General features: G+C 39.2%; 1 protein-coding gene across 11 annotated transcripts in view; it reads right to left on the reverse strand.

The window, feature by feature from the left end:
- Positions 1-17,734, reverse strand: part of NETO1 (neuropilin and tolloid like 1) — a 125,750-nt gene that overhangs the window by 31,782 nt on the left and 76,234 nt on the right. For all 11 annotated transcript variants that reach the window (XM_060614087.3, XM_060614084.3, XM_060614085.3 and 8 more), the window contains one exon: positions 16,814-17,042. In XM_060614087.3, coding sequence (XP_060470070.1) covers positions 16,814-17,042 — 229 coding nt within the window. The remainder of the gene's footprint in view (positions 1-16,813; positions 17,043-17,734) is intronic.

Consider the following 17,734-nt stretch of genomic DNA (forward strand, 5'->3'; position numbering starts at 1 on the left):
GGTGACAATGACTATTTGTAGGATATTCACAAGTTACATTTAGCTTTTATTATAAATAATATGTAGATATATAAATGTATATATACAAATATATATTTAGCTTTTATTGTAAATAATATGTAGAAATATATATGTACACACACATATATATATAGTAATTGGTAAAAATCTTTTAACTTTTCATGAAAAAAATAAAATAGTATTCTTAAAAATCTATTTTGTCTTTCATATTTTAACTAGTAACATAGTAGTTTTCACATAACATCTATAACTTACTATATATTTAAAGCTAATGACTGAACTTAGTATTTCACTGAATTCACTCCCTTCTTTTGGGTTGTTTTGAAATCCTCACATGTTCCCATTCTCACCACTAGGTGGCGAGCATGCACCAGATTTCCTGAAATAGCATTTGACTCTATTCTGATGTTGAAAATCCTACATGCCTCTGAGACATTTATACCAAAAACTTCAGTAGAGACCACAAAAATAATTTTGAACATATCTGAATTAGGTAAGGGATGACGAGAGAAAGAATAGCAGTCACAACACTAAGTGTAAAGAAAACTGCATTTAAAATTTTAATAAAGAATCATAAAACATATTGGCTGTAATGTTAAAAGTCTATTCACGAACGTGTGATCATTTTTCAGTATTGTGTCACATGTTTATAAATTTTGTTCCCTTTTTGTAATTAATTTTTTTAGCTTATAATAACTTTTGTTAATGCCAAAGTCACTAAAATTCCTTCTCACTTATTAGTGTTATGTCTCCTTAACTGCTTTCCTTTTTATTATTATTTATTATTATTATTTATTATCATTATTATTTTCTTTTTTTTATCTGTCTTTAAATTCCAGTACAGTTAACATACAGTGTTATATTAGCTTCAGGTGTACAATATAATGATTCAACAATGCTGTACATTACTCAGTGCTCATCATGAGAAGTGTCCTTTTAATCCCCTTTCCTGATTTCAGCCCATCCCCACCTATTTCAAATCTCCCCTCTGGTAAGCACCAGTTTGCTGTCTGCAGTTAAGAATCTGTTTCTTGGTTTGTCTCTTCTTTTCTTTATTCATTCGTTTTGGTTTTAAATTCCACACATGAGTGAAAACACACGGTATTTGTCTTTCTCCGATTCACCCATTTCACTTAGCATAATATTCTCTAGATCCAACCATGTCATTGCAAATAGAAAGATTTAATTCTTTTTTATGGATGAGTAATATTCCATTGTATATATACATACCACCATCCATTCATCCATTGATGGACCCTTGGGCTGCTTCCATATCTTGGCTATTGTAAATAATGCTGCAATATGCATAGGGGTACACATATCTTTTCAAATTAGTGTTTTGTCTGATTGTATTCTTTTTCAATTCAGAAATCCACTAAATGCTACCCTCAGGAAATATTGAAACGAAACGGAAAATAAAACCTGGCAGATGTCTCTCTGACACACTGATATTTCACATCCTTGTGCTTTGTGGCTAATGAAACGATCAATGGTAGGTGAGTTCAAAGCCAAAGAACATGCTACTCCATCAAGAAAATTTGGAAATGGAAGTGATGCTTGATCCTACTTTTCTTTTAATAATAATATCAGCTAAATAACAGCTCAAATGCTCCCTCGTGTCTCCCAGCACCTGACCCAAATCTCATTCTCTCCATCCACATTCTCCGGCTTCTTGCCTCTCTCAGATTCTTCGGATTTGTTTAATGTGAAGTTTGTCAAAAGTTCACCGCCTCTGTGGGTGCTGCCACACGCATGCACACACACATGCTCACACGCCCACATCACCGAGTCTTCTACCTCTGCTCACTTTTCTTTCCCATCCCTTCTCCAATCTGAAGTTGGGATGGAAATGGTTGCAGGAATGTGTCGAGCAGCAGCAGGATGAGGAGACAGCTTAGAGTACATTGACACGTCCTTGCTTCATTTGTAGAATTCAACTTTTATCAGCCTTGAAGACACTGATTTATCAAAACTTCCTGATAGTCTGGATGCTCTAGAGCCTACCACTTTGCCTGAGAGATGGAAATAAAGCTTATGTTTATCATAAATATGGAAATGTGATACATATCTGCATTAAATATTTAAGTCATGAATTTATGCTAAAGAGCAAAATCTAGTGCACTTGGAAACGCAATTACTTTTATTCACTAATAATTTTAATTGATCTAGATGACAGAGACGATTTTCCCTCTGCCTCTCAGAACCCTGCAGTCAGGTCTCCAGGGTAATCATGAGAGGCCCCCCTTCTCTTCTCTATCCCAGGGGATCCTGGGAAGCCTGCAAAGCCTCTGACACTCTATTTTCTCCTGGGCTTACCCTTCCAGCTCTGACTCCCATCTGAAGTCCAGATGTATACCATACCAGCAAATCCCGATATAACTTCTTCTTGGGATTCTAAGTACCATCTTAAGTGAAACATGGCTAGATGATACGGAAACAATTGTGACCTTACTCCTCTTTAACTACCCCTTCCCCACATCATTCTTCCACTCGCACACTTTCCTGATATTAATAAGGGCCATGAGTTATTAACATTAAGGCTGCTAAGGCTGAAGGGTTAGGGTCTTTCTTGAGTCTTTTCTCTTTCAACACCCACGTCCAAAGAGCCTTTAGTTGTGTCAGCCTTATCTGTCTATCTATCTATCTATCTATCTATACATCTATTTATCTATTATCTATCTATCCATTATCTATCTATCTATCTATCTATCTATCTCTTATCTATCTATCCATATATTGTCTATCTATCTATCTATTATCTATCGATCTATTATCTATTATCTATCTATCATCTATCTATCTCTTATCTCTCTACCCATCTACTATCTATCTATCTAGCTAGCTAGCTATCATCGATTACCTATCCATCTATTATCTATCATCTATCTATCTATCTACCATCTATTTATCTGCCGAGTTCTTGTTGCCATCTCCATTGGTACAAGTGGCTCATGGCCATTTTTCAACACCTGGTTTTCTATATCAGATCCATGGACAGAGCAGCCAAGGGAAATTTGGTCATTTAAAAGTATAAATCAAACCATTGCTCACCTCTGTTTAAAACACTCCAAAACCTTCCTTTAACAGAGTGAATGCCAAACTCCTCAATACCCCCTGTGCTCATCCAACATCTCAACTCAGCTACCTCTTGAACTCCAATGTCACCCACCATAACCATGGCGCAATGAGATCCACACCCTTCTCCATCATGTTCGTCTAATTTGTTGTTTTTCCAAATACTTATTAGGACTTTAATTTATCTTCTTAAATTCACTTCTCTGTACATCATTTGTCTCCTCTTATAAAAATGTAAGGCAAAGGAGTTGTCTTGCTCACTGCTGTATAACTTGGGCTTTGAATAACAAACACATGCCATTTTGGAGGTGCTTAATAAATACCTACCAACTCACAGATATCAGAACAAAACTTTTTCAACAGTAAGATAGACATGGAGTGCCATCTTGCCATTCTATTCTGACAAAGATTTTATTTTATTTTTTGAGGTTTTAAGAAGTTTCTATTTTTTCATTTCATTTTTTTATTTTTTAATGCAATTTATTGTCACATTGATTTCCATACGACACCCAGTGCTCACCCCCACAAGTGCCCTCCTCAATGCACATCACCCACTTTCTCCTCTCCCCCACCCACCATCAACCCTCAGTTTGTTCTCAGTACTTAAGAGTCTTTTATGGTTTGCCTCCCTTTCTCTCTGTAACATTTTTTTCCCACTTCCCTTCCCCCCTGGTCTTCTGTTAAGTTTCTCAAGATCCACATATGAGTGAAAACATATGGTATCTGTCTTTCTCTGTCTGACTTATTTCACTTAGCATAATACCCTCCAGTTCCATCCATGTTGCTGCAAATGACCAGATTTCAATTTCTAAGAAATAACTAAACTTTTTTAATGAACTTAATGGAAGAAAATAGCTAACATGTCAGAGATATCAATTATGAGTAAGCATCTGAGTAGGAATTCAAAGCCTTCAAAAACTGGATTGAAAAGTGTCTAGCTTGTTACGTTTGAATCAAGATATTCTAATTCCAGAAAAATATAATGTAAAAAAATAAATATATTTGGCCATCCGAATTGTCCCCAAAACAAATGTTTTGTTTTTCCCCAAATAAATGGAAAAATTTCCCCTGCCACCATATTTTAAACTTAAAATGCCCTTTAGGCTATGCAATTAGAGAAAATGACATTTTATTTGAAAAATGCTGACCAGATTTCAGGCCAGAAATAGATTTGTGCCTCTTCTCTTCATCTCCTTTATCATCTTCATATATTTTTTTTGAAAGATCAATATCTGCCTCCAAAACTCTATGTTCCAATGTGACTTAGTTATCTGTCAAAAGATCTCGAATTATTAAGATGAATTTTAATCTCTTCTTTAAATACAAGAAAATCTATTCACAAATTTCAATTTAATCCCACTCACATTTATTAGATTCCCCCAATCTTTCTGCTAGAATTGCATATTGCTACTGTCCCAAAAAGACAGCATATTAAAAAAAAGAAAAAGCATCTTCATGAGAAAATTATGTTCCATAGATAGAGATCATTTCTTTCCTCACATAGGACACGAGACACATCGTGATCTTGTCCATTCTATCTGATCCCAAGAATGAACATATATTTGTATACTATGATTATGTCTGCCTTGGGTCAGCTACATGATGATTTATTCATCGTCCCTAATTAGATAGGTCTACAATTACCATAAGGGGGATATTGTATTTCCTTGGGGTCTGTAGTCTGATTATTACCAGTACTCAGACATGGATCTCAGGGTTTGTTTTCATGACTGGTGTACATGTCTATAACAGTTAGCTTGTTGAGACATGCTGTTCCGTTAAAGTCACTAGATTTGGTTTCATTGTTGCAAGTGCCAAGTCCCCAAAGCGGGAACTGAGGTAAATAAAGATTAGGGTGGAGAAAATGAATGGACCATCATAGCCTCAACTTTGTGATCCTCCTAGTTCAAAGGCTAACAAGTCAGAATAATCATTTTCTGTCTCCATACAACAAATACACGCAATCTACTTTCAGTGATAGACATAAACTACAACAGCTGTAAACTGAGAATCAAAGAGTTCAATACATGTGATCCCCAAGGATCCTGCCAAAAACTACAAGGAATTTGCTGCCTTTATTCTTGTCCACCACATCTCTGGCAGACTGGCAACCTCACCAAGACAACACTGATCAAAACATTTTGATGGGGTGTGCCTGGGTGGCTCAGTTGGCTAAGCGTCCGACTCTTGATTTCAGCTCAGGTCACAATCTCGCGGTCATGAGATGAAGCCCCACCTCGGGCTGTGTTGGGTGTGGAGCCTGCTTGGGATTCTTATCCTCCCTCTGCACTGCCTCCTCTCTCTCTCAAAAAAATAAATAAAAAGTTCGTTGAAAATTCTGCAAAATCTTCTGAGTAATTCAACACATACACATGGAAATCAACACTATTTAAAGGAAGGCAAATATTTTAGTCTAAAAAACCATTCAATAAAATTGATTTTAAATTTTAATTATTCCACCAGCCTATAAATCTATATACATACTTAAAAAAAAGTAATTTGAGCCAAGTATTACTTCCAATATTAAAATATTTCTGATCGTTATCCTCTTTATGGTACAACTGGACTCAATCACATGCTTAAGAGGAAGGAAGGGTAGGTCCCTGGCAGACTATACAATTTTATATTATTATCCCTTGCTCAAAATTCTCATTATATTGAAAGTAAGAAACTCCTGACTATAAAGGTTTCAGTATGTTGGTATCCCATTAATAGACACAATGGTTATCACCAACCATTTACCATTAGCTCTGTTTTGAACACATATATTTAAAACTCACAGCTACTCTATAACCTCTCCTTCATTTTCTGGAAAAGAAACTGAGGCTTAAAGTCAAGGTGTTATAGATAAGAAAGGAGAGGAATTAACTGACTGTCACCAAATGGGTACTCTTTCATATATTTTCAGACTATTTTGATTTTTTTATCAATTAAAACACTTTAAAAATTCTTTTAATGTTTATTTTGAGAGAGAGAGAGAGAGAGAGAGAGAGAGAGCAAGGGAGGGACAGAAAGACAGGGAGACACAGCATCCGAAGCAGGCTCCAGGCCCTGAACCATCAGCACGGAGCCCGATGCAGGGCTCAAACCCATGGATTGAGAGATCATGACCTGAGCTGAAGTCGGAAGCTTAACCAACTGAGCCACCCAGGTGCCCAAAACACTTTTTTGGAAATGATCTGTAATTTTGTTTTGAAAAATGCTTAACATTAATTTTAGAATTCAAAACACATACATGCATACCAAAATTATATATTTATATATTTATGATACATTCTCTTCTTGTACTTTTCCTGTAGTGATAAAAACATTCAACTTTTAAATAATTTCATTATATAGAAGAATACATATTCAGTAGTAGGGCATGAAAGGGACATGTATTTAGAGACACCATTACCATTTGGCATTGTGTACCTTTGGTCTTCGAGTCCAATAAACTATATTTTTCATAATTTTAGGTGAAGAGTTTATCAATTTAATAGAAACAAACAAATAAAAACAGAATAAGAACAGCAAACCTACTGCGGTAAGCTGAATAATAGCTCCCAAAGATGCCCACATCCTAATGCCCCGAATTTGTGAACGTTACTTGATACGCAAAAGAGACTTTGCAGATGTGATTATGGGCTTCACAATGTGGAGATTATTCTGGATTATCCAGGAGGGGCCAAGGTAATCACAGGCATCTTTACAGAGGAAAGGAGGAGCTCCAAGGGACAGAATGTGATATATAACAAGGAATCCAAGAGAGACCGAAGGTGACCTTGCTGGCTTTGAAGGAGAAGGAGCTATATAACCCACTCAATGGGAAGAGCACAGCTCTAGAAACTGGGACAGGTGAGGGAATGCACGCTTCACTACGGCCTCTCAAGACAGTGGCCCTGTTGACACCATGGTTTCAACCCAGTGACATCTATTTCAAATAATACATTTTTGTTGATTTAAGCACTAAATGTGCTTAAGGAACAGCAACAGGAATGAAGCCAATGTCCCTATTTACACCAGTAGCTAATTTCTCGGAGGAATCAGAACACGATCCACCAGCCCCTGTAGATGGAACTATGGCCACACAACACGGCAACAGGGGCGGGAAAGGCCGAATTGGGAAAAGAGTGAGATCTCTGACATGAGTAGCCAATGGCTTTTGACTAGAACACCCTGCAAGTCATCAGTCACGATTCGCTATGAAATGGTCAAGAGCAACATTTTCTAACTACTGACATCATTTAAAATTAGAGCAAACTCAAAGATTCACTCATGTCACCCAGAGGAGGAAGGACTGATGTCACCTCTAGTGCTCCAAGGACATTAGAAAAACATAGGCTTAGCCATCAGCATCTGTCATGCCATAAACAAGCCATCAGGTGAGTGTCTTGAGGGTAAAAATTCTAGTGTAAAATTCTAGTCTTGAGGGTAAAAATTCTAGTGGAGAAATTCTAGTGTAAACCATGGTGATTATTTAGTCTGAAAGAACAGGTCATTAGATAGTGACCTGTCCTCACCTGTTGGTATAATTACCACCTCCCAGAAAACTCTATTGATTAGTTATCATTTCCTGACATCATAGATGTGTCTTGATTTTCCCAACATAGAAAAGAACATCTATATTCTTGTTTTCTTGGATTTAATACATTTCTTTAGAAAGTCATATCAAAGTTATATTTATTGCTTTTAAAAAAATGTTTACCAAAACAATAACTGTTCATTGCAGAAAAATCATAAAACACTGAGGATCAAAAAACCTCGACACCTAAAATTAATCACTATTGCTACCTTAAATGAATTGCCTTCTACACACATGCATTACATATACAGCAGACACTCTATATTAAATATTTATCACATATACTTACGATATACTTTCATGCGTGTTTTGTTTGATATTTGCTTTGAGAATTTTATTTTTTTCACATAGCTCAATGTTTGTATCATTCTAACACAGCATCTAAAGAGTTAAAAGAATATATACAGGTTCCAAGAAGCATTTAACCAAGCCACTTAATTTTCATTGTTTAAATGCTTTTAAACATACTTATCACTAATACATACATACATTTTTAGATTAAGTTTCAGATCAACAGAAGAAAGCATGCATATATTCTCGTTCTCACACCATCTACAAAACTGGGTATTTTATTATGGCTATATTTTTAAACAATTGAATAGATAAAAACAGGCCTGATTCCTACTGAAATTTGCATCTCTTTGTTTACTGACACAGACCGGTGTATGTTTCCTATACCAACAGGCCATTTCTGCTTCTCTATGAATTGATTTTTCACTTTATTTGCCCCATTTTCTTCTCGTTGGCTTATATAACTTTCTCTAATTGTCTTATACAATCTTTACGCTTCTTTAAAATTTTTTTGTTTTATTCATTTTTGAGAGAGAGAGAGAAAGAGAGAGAGAGAGAGAGAGAGAGAGAGAGAGAGAATGCACAAGCAGGGGAGGGACACACAGAGAGAGGGAGACACAGAATCCGGAGCAGGCTCCAGGCTCTGAGCTGTCAGCACAGAGCCCGACGCGGGGCTCGGACTCACGAACTGTGAGATCATGACCTGAGCTGAAATTGGACACCCCGCTGACTGACCCACCCGGGCACTCCAATCTTTATTCTTCATAGTTAAGAATGTTTACCCTGCTGTTTATGTTGCCAATTATTCAATTCAGCTTTTCCATTTTTATTTTAATTACGTTTTTATATTAACGCCTATCTTACTTTTGATGCTTATATATATGATACATCCCCTAGCCACACAGTGTTTTATGTTTACTTTAGAAACAGGTGCCAAAATAGGACACATGTGCAGCAATTTTGCCAGCATATTCTGTGTCTTACTGATATTTCTATATATGCCATCTGGTAGTTATGCAGCTGTATGACAGATATAAGTAAATATTTCCTGTGTTAGCAAAGTAGTCTTCAATGTTTCAAAACGCACCGACTCTTAACAGTGAGGCATGGAGATCTCTACATTAAAACATCAGTTTACAATCAGCAGCATGGCTTCCTCTAATGAAGGTCATTTTCTCTCCTGGGTGAAATGCAGGAAAACACCATGCCTTTGGATCTTATCATTTACCCCAAACTTGTAATTGTGTTGGGGCTTGCTTTTTCTAGAGAGCAAATGAAACATTATTGCTGTGAGTTGATGACCATCAATATGTTTTGGTGTGTATTCTCAGAGAGCTCCTGAGCTCAGTGCACTTGGACGCTTCTAATCAAACATCTCTGCAACTTTTCACCCTGAGGATCCACCAAATTTAGTTTACTGAGGTCACAGAACAATTTTACTTGTATCTTGCAAAGTTGGGCATGTGCACTCCGGCGGACAGAATGTAAATTGTGGACACAAGAGACAGATGGCATGCCAAACTATGCTCCAGACAAGAAACAATAATAAAACTAAACGGTGAAATAATAATCGCTCGCTGTGGCCAAAGAGCAAAGATCCTACTAATATAAACAAATGCTGGAGAGAGAGGAAAACAAGACCCTATGAGAAAAGAGTAAGGCTTTTTAAAGTACAGTGTTTCAGTGGATAGTTCACTAAAGTCGATGAGGAAGTACGTGGTGACGGGGTGGAGTAGAGTGCCAGATGGAAATGAACGTGTTCTGGAGTGAGTCACACGCTGCAATTCAGTTCGAATGAGTGCGGTAGCACCATCCCATTCATCTCTGGGCCATCAGCGGTTGGGTGCTTATGCATTAGATGAAGGAACAAAATGGCGAATGGAAGGATTCCAAGTAAGTATCAAAATGAAAACACGGATGCCTAGGTTAATAACCTAGTGGTCACTCTACTTTTAGGGTCAAGCTGATGTTAGAGTGATTGTTTTTTATATCTTTCCTACAATTCTACCTTGCCGCATCTCCTCAACTACCAAATCTAGAAAAAGCATGAACCAGTTAATAAATCATAACGTATCAGTTAATATATGTAAGTGACACATACAGATTGACATCTGGATTATCTATGGCCTTCAAAAGTGCATATTGTTACAACAGGAATGTGTTTTGGTTTTCTATTGCGAAGTAACAAATTACTACAACCTTACCGCCTTACATTCAGGTCATTGGGAGCACTCCGTCTCTTGGGTCGCTGGACTGAGGCTCCCCCTGTCTCCCTGGCTCTCAGATGGGCAACATTCTCGGCTCCCAAAGCCTACCCCCATGCTCTGCCACATGGTCTTCTCTACAACGTGGCAATGTGTGGGGAATAAGTTTAAGAATTCTCTGAGCTTGCACCAATGGGTTAACAAGGCTTAGGGGGGAGAGTCGCCACAGGATGAAAGTGTCCAAGCACAGGTAGAGTCGGAGAGTCGCTGCACCAGGGCAAAAGAGCCCAGGATTAATCGTGAAATAAAACAAAGCATAGAGGGAAAAGCAGCTACAGGGCGAAAGTGCCCAGGGCGAATTAGTGAGAAAAATGCCGTGTTAGTGAGGTGGCACCCTCTATCTGTCTAAGCCCTAGAAAAGTTAAAATAGACACGGTGCCCAGTGCCTGCAGTAAATGGCCGTCTTCTCACCACCGGGACGTTGTCTTGACCCTGACCCCTAACACCACATACCATCAAAACCCCTTTTCTCTCACATGCGACTTAATGATCACTGTTGTATTGTCTCTTTCTGCATGTCCATCACATATGTAAGCCTTCTGGTCCTAATAAAACAGAAACAGGACCCTTGCTCAGGACTCTTGTCTCCTCCCCGACATTAGCCTCTCTCATATTCAATTCTGTGTCCGCTCTTTTGCTGCACAAGAGAGAACTCCAGACTCAAAGTCGGTGACAGCAGCGTGCTCCGTAAATGCCAGCAGGAGTATTTGCTACAGCTTAGAATGCCTCTGACTTCTTGCATTCATGCCTTTTAGACCTTCTTTTAAAAGGGCTTAAAGACTATTACCAGTATTTTTTGTGTATACTCAGCCCCGCCAGGACATTTTCCCTTTTGATTAATTCAGAGTCAACTGATTAGGGACCTTAACTACTCATGCAAAATCCCTTTTGCCACGAAATGTAACATGATCACGGAGTGACATTCCATGATGTTCAGATTCTTCCTGCACTCAGCAGAGAGGTATGTATAAGCTCTATACACCAAAAGGTGGAAATGTTGGGGTCATCACTGCCTATCACTGCCCACTCGTTGGCTCCCAGTGCCTCACTCTTGTCATGGATGCAAAATAGATTCTCCCTTTCTCATGGCTCCCGTGAGTATCACCGCACTACAGCACTGACTCAAAATCCCAAACCTCACACCTAAGCCATCTAAATGTGGTACAGAAGAGGCTCCTGGGTTCAGCCCTTATAGGAATCTAGACCGTAGCCCCAAGAGACCATTTTTCCTCCCCCCGTTAGACCCCAGAACCAAAGAGACAAATCACCTGTCCCAACACTCCATCACACAATGGTGGGAGAGGCACAGCATCATGGGTATAGAGTCTGGTTGGAAATAGGGAGAATGGAGAGTAAACGGGAGTCCCTGATCCATAATAGTTTTGAAGTCCAGCAGGACAAATGCTGGATTTCTTGGTACTGTGTTTCCATTTCTAGGAAAAACCCTCTGTCTCTATGAGCTTCACCCTCCAGGCTGGTGGTGCTGTGCTGTCACTCTTCCTTTCTATGAATGGTGACATACATTTGCAGTTGGGCACTTTTATCTGATGGCTCAATGCCACAAGAATTTGGGGGTTCTGACGATGTCTCTTCATCGGTACTCTGCCTCTTTCAGCCCAAACCAAAAGAGTTTCTGCTGAAGTGGTCTTCTCAAGAAGCCCGTGGCCCTGACTTGAAATTCACTGGGTTTTGCTCTCAGACAGATGCTCACCCAAAGTCTCTGATGCAATCCTGTCTCTCCCCATGGGTCCTGCTGAGGTGGCTGAGGGTCAGCACCCTAGTCCTCCTGGATGCCCTCCAGTCTGGAAGATCTGTGAGCCATACCTCCAACCTCCGGAAAGGGCCCTTCTGTTACCGACACTGTGCTCTTCTGCTGTCTCTGGTGATTTAGCAGAGGCTATACGGTCACACATTCAGCCTCATCCCCTGCCATGCGTTTGGCAGTCACTTCTGACTTTTTAACATCTCTGCCACCTGGAGAGGCTGGCAGTTTTCAAAACCTTCGGGTCCTGATTGCTTTTTGCTCACGGGTTCTCCCCTCGATTTGCTTCTTCCCTCTCACAAGCTACTGTAAGCAGCAAGAGATGCCAGGCTATGCCTTCAACACTCTCTGCAGTAATTTACTTAGTCACGTAGCCAGTGTTGGTCCCTCAGCAGGTCCTGCAGGACAATTTCTCTGAGCTTTCTGCCACGGCAAAACAACGATTTCCTTCCCCCGGTTCCGTCCCAGCCCTCCCCAGCAGCCCTCGGAGTCCAGATTTATTCTGCCCATCTAACGCAATGCAGGCCTTTTCTAGCATGCTCCTCAAAATTCGACCAACCTATGACCACTGCCTGATCCCATGCCGCTTCCACGTTTTGGATATTTGTTAGGGCGACACCTCACTTTCAGTACCAAAACCTGCAATAGTTTTCCATTGATGTGTAACAAATCAGCACCAGTTTAGCGTCCATTAGTCTCTAGCTTAGTATGTTCCAGAGCAGAAGTCCCTGGTTATAATTTTACTTGAGTCTAATCTTCTAGGGCATAGGAAAGTGGAGTACTGTAGGATTATAGCATGTTTGTGCAACATGTAGACAGAAGGCACAGCGGATAGGACAGAGGCATCAAAATTCAGGTTGAAAAGCACATAAACCAGTGTTGACATGTCTGAGCTATATGACTGACGTAGAAGTGTTCCCTATTGTTATCGTCATCTTTATCATTCAGCATCTTTAGAAAATGGGAGCTCTGTCCATTCCTTACAAGTGATAAAGTCATCCACAAGAGAACTTATGAGCTTCAGAATCAGGTCTTCGATCCTTGCCACGGGACTGTTCAATCACTAAGCATGGAGTTTTGGGTGCGCAGGGAAAGTCAGTTTCCTTCCCTGGATCTTTTCTTATTCTGTCTGAATTCACAAAATGTTTGGGATTAGAAGAGACAGTCCCTGAGCTCTCCTTTAACATCTAAAAATATAACAAACAAAAACCAGAATCAGACCTATATGTACAGAGAATGAACTGATAGTCGCCAGAGGGGATGGGTTGGGGGGATGGACAAAAGGGGCGAAGAAGAGGGGAGATACATTTTCAGTTACGGACTGAGTAAGTCACAGGAGTAAAAGGCAGAACATAAGGAACAGAGTCACTGATATTGTGACAGTGCTGTAGTAGGGCAGAGGGGAGCTACACTTGTGGTGAGCATAGCATCACGGACAAACTTGTCAAATCACTAAGTTGTCCACCTGAAACTAATGGAACATTGGGTGTCAACTCTACTCAAAAAACTACATCATATGGTCCCGACATGAGACCTTTTGACATATATTAGAATATTGTTGAATGTGCCGTAAGCACTTCTCAACGCTGCACTGGGCATACTGCCTAATAAATGCTAAGAACCAAGAAAAACGTCAAAGTGGTTTCTTATTATTTGAGTAAGACAAAGCTGATCGTTGATTTCACACCAATAGTTTTCACTCCATATGTGTGTGGATGTGTATGGAGTAAGATTAGAGGCATGTATATTATTAATATTATATATGGATTATATAATATAAATAAGAGAGTATATTACATATAAACTATGTTTACATATATGATATATATACTATATAAATGTTATACCTATCATCATCAAGAAAACAAAAAGGTAATGCAAAATACTTTCTTAGCCACCAATATGGACTAGAACAATACCATTTGGGGAACTTGAAACGTCATAAATAGAGTTCCTGTATTTCCTCATTAAAGTCCTTAAAATGACCTAAGCCACTCAGTAGCATCACCGAAGTATTAGCACTGATCGAAGTTCATTTCTTGTTGTTTTGAAATTTTCATCTCTTATCTGGAATACCTTGACTTTGATACAGAAAGGCTTGGTCCATACCCACACACGTCATCACACAATGCCTGTGATCCTTGGCATGTCATGGTTGAAGTCCAACCAGTTTCAGCCAAAAATAAAGCAATACAATGCAAAATATCAAAAAGCTACAGAGGAAACATGACATGGACGATAAATTTGTTCTAATCAAAGCTATTGTAAACTTTATGAGATAAACACAGAGAATGCTACTGTACCACCTGTCACTGACGTGACCGTGATAAGCCATCCACTGTGCAGGAACATAAAAATTGGGGTGCTTTCTTCCTATGGAGGATGGATGCCATGGTTTTTCTGGATTCAACTTTGAAAAGTCCACCTGCTTGAAGGACTTCTGGAGATCGTTTACGTACCTGCATGAAAACTCTTTCTTTCAGCTCAAATAGAAATACTTCCAATGGCATCTGCACAGTAGGACATAATGCATCGTTTCTTGTACCAGCAGGATCTTAAAGACTCATGGAACTCAATCAGTGTTAGAGTTGAACGGGATCAGCGAAGTTTACCAGTTTGTTCCCTACAAAACTCAGACATTCCCCTACACCATTCACACCACCTGGTGACCCATTTGCAGACTGACTGCCACCTAGCCAGAGCCTGTACCCTCTATGGGAATCCATTCAGTTTGGGAATACCACACATCCTGTGAGCTACACGTTTTTCCTAAGTATCGCTCCAACATTTCCCTACAAGGTAACAAACAAATCTCACCTTTCAGACATCAATCCGTATCACCAGCGTGAGTCTCAGGTAGTGACCACATTTAGAACAAAACAACAACAAAATCTCTCAGATAAACTACGCCGCTCTTCCTTTGACTTTGTCTCATGATTCTAGTTGCTTCTGCATCCTGGCCAGCCACTTCCCATGGATGATCCTCCTTATTAACAATACCCAGAACAGAACAGGTGCTGCAAATCTACAGTTTGACCAGTGAGGCTCCCCAAGAGCCGACCTTCTTTGAGTTGTTTACCTACCTTTCCTTCATAGAAGCTAATGCTGCAAAAGATATTTTTTGCCAATTGTTAAAAAAAAAAACAAAAACAAGCTTTAGCTCATATTGTGTTTGAATGAAATAAAACTTTAGGAAGGGGGCGCCTGGATGGCGCAGTCGGTTAAGCGTCCGACTTCAGCCAGGTCACGATCTCGCGGTCCGTGAGTTCGAGCCCCGCGTCAGGCTCTGGGCTGATGGCTCGGAGCCTGGAGCCTGTTTCCGATTCTGTGTCTCCCTCTCTCTCTGCCCCTCCCCTGTTCATGCTCTGTCTCTCTCTGTCCCAAAAATAAAAATAAAAAAACGTTGAAAAAAAAAAATTATTTTAAAAAAACTTTAGGAAGTCCTAGGAGGCAGGGCTCTTCTATACTATTGTTGTTTTAGTTGATATTTGAAACCTAAAGATGTATTTTTTCATTTTTACCCCCATTGCATTTTACGGTATCGTGTTGATAAAAATAGATGTTTGTGATCTTTTAAAAAAATTGATTATATTATCTAACATATTAGCTAGCCCTTCCTTATGTGTATCATTTAAATGAAATACGAGTTTTCAACATATTATCACCCAACATTGATAAGGATATCAAATAAGTACCTTTAACCCCCCCACCAAAGGCAAAACCTATTGATGACAGTGGGGTAATCAGCAAGGACACCAAATGGGCTGACCTTGTAGTCTGAATTTCTTCCCACTCGAACCAAGAAAACGACGAGATTTTTTTTTTTTTTGGCCCAATATCTTGCTGACATAAAAATGCTCTACCTCTAACATTCTGATCAACTGTTGAAATGAGGACACGATAGCAACATGCCGTTTCAATCTGCAGTAATCCCAGGAGAGATAATGCACTCCATGGTGGAATCGAGATTGACACAGGAATTTAAAGCCAAACCTATTCACTACATGAAAGAATTGTCTAATATATTTCATATTTATGAATTGAAAAAATATTGGATGCTGTGCCAATCACTGAGAAATTCTGGCGATTTCAGAACTATTTTTTCTATTTAAAAATATATAGTTTCAAAATACAGGCTGCTGATTTCCTAAAGCGGAATTTTTCAGGATTATTTTTTTTTTCATTTGTATAAATTTATTAAACATGAATTATTCAGGGTTTCTGAAGAACATTCCAAATATATCTATTAATGTGACTCATTATTTGTTAGAACATAATTTTCTAAAATTGCTGCGGTTTGCACATAATTCTGGATATCACCCATGGTGCCATTTTAAATATTTTCTGAAACTTTTTCTATTTACTCTCCTCCCAGGCAATTCTCTCTCTTTGCTTACTTTAATGGGAACTCGGTCGTCTCAGACCTATTTGCAATAAATGGAATTGCAAGAGAAGCTTACTAAAGAGAACCTACCAAATATTTTTATGCAGGTTTTTAAGACTTAAACTCAAACTTCATCAGAAGCTGCTGAAGTTCCAGACGCTTCGTAAGAGCTAAACCAGAGACAAACAAAATCCTCATTTCCCAGTCGAAGCGGGAACTGTCTTAACCAAGGCTATCATGCGTATGCTAAAATAAGGAAGCAGAATGTAATAGGTAACTCTCTCCCGTCGCTGGATCAGAATGAAGGAAAGGGAATCTCAGTGTTGTTAACACCTTGTTACAACGCACCCCACTGTGCTCACGCTGCATGGACAAAACACCATTAGCGGCTTACGAGACTTGCATCATATGACATATGTGAAGGACAAATAGTCAAGTGCAGAGAATCTTACGTTCTTGGAAGGATGTGAACAGCATCTGAAATCTGCTGTTTCGACTGCCCTCATCGGCCCACATGCGGATGACCCCAAGACCTGTGCGGAGCATGACGTCATTGGCCACAGTGCTGCAGAACTTAGCCTTCAGGTCCCCCACGGAACTGCTCCCATCATACACGGCCACAAAGTTCCTTTTGCATTCATTGGAATTCTGCATCTCGTAGTCCAAGAAACGTAGGTAGATCTGTAAAGTAACAACAAAGCTGCGGTCATTTCCGCAGATCGAAACACGCAAGTAGTTCAGTGAGTACCAGCCTCTCTCTCTAGTCTCACAAGACAGTCTTGATTACACTCAGTCTTATGATTTTTCTCCTGGGGATAGCAGGAAATAAAGATGTACAACTAACATCAAACCGTGCTTACTATTTTTTTCAAGTGTTATTTTCCTTTCTTCATGGACATACATGTAGGATAACAACTTGTTTGAATTAATAGTAAAGGAAACAGAAATGGTGTCAAAAGATAGTCTCTGATTTCACTTTGTTTAAATCCCTTCCCATAACCACATTGCTTCATTTTCCAAGTAGAGCATGTTAAAAAAAAAATTTAAAGAAAGGGCGCTAATCTATGATTATTCTCACCACAACATAGAGTCAAAGCCATTTAGTTAAGTCCACATAAATAAAAATTAAATTAACATTTAATGGGTAACAATGCCCCATGCAACCTACACCGTAGATTATTTTTAAATACTCCCAACTACTCTACAAAGTTTTATCGTCCTATTCAGATGATGAAACTAAGATTCTGCTGGTATAAACTGGAGATCAGACGGGGTCTCTCTAACTCCCAAGGCTCTGACCCTTCCACAATATAACGCTGCTGCAGATGATGCGGTTTTATGGTCAACAGATATTATTTGACTCTGTTCCGATG

This window comes from Panthera onca, chromosome D3 (assembly GCF_046562875.1).
Source record: "Panthera onca isolate mPanOnc1 chromosome D3, mPanOnc1 haplotype 2, whole genome shotgun sequence".
Lineage (NCBI taxonomy): Eukaryota > Metazoa > Chordata > Mammalia > Carnivora > Felidae > Panthera > Panthera onca.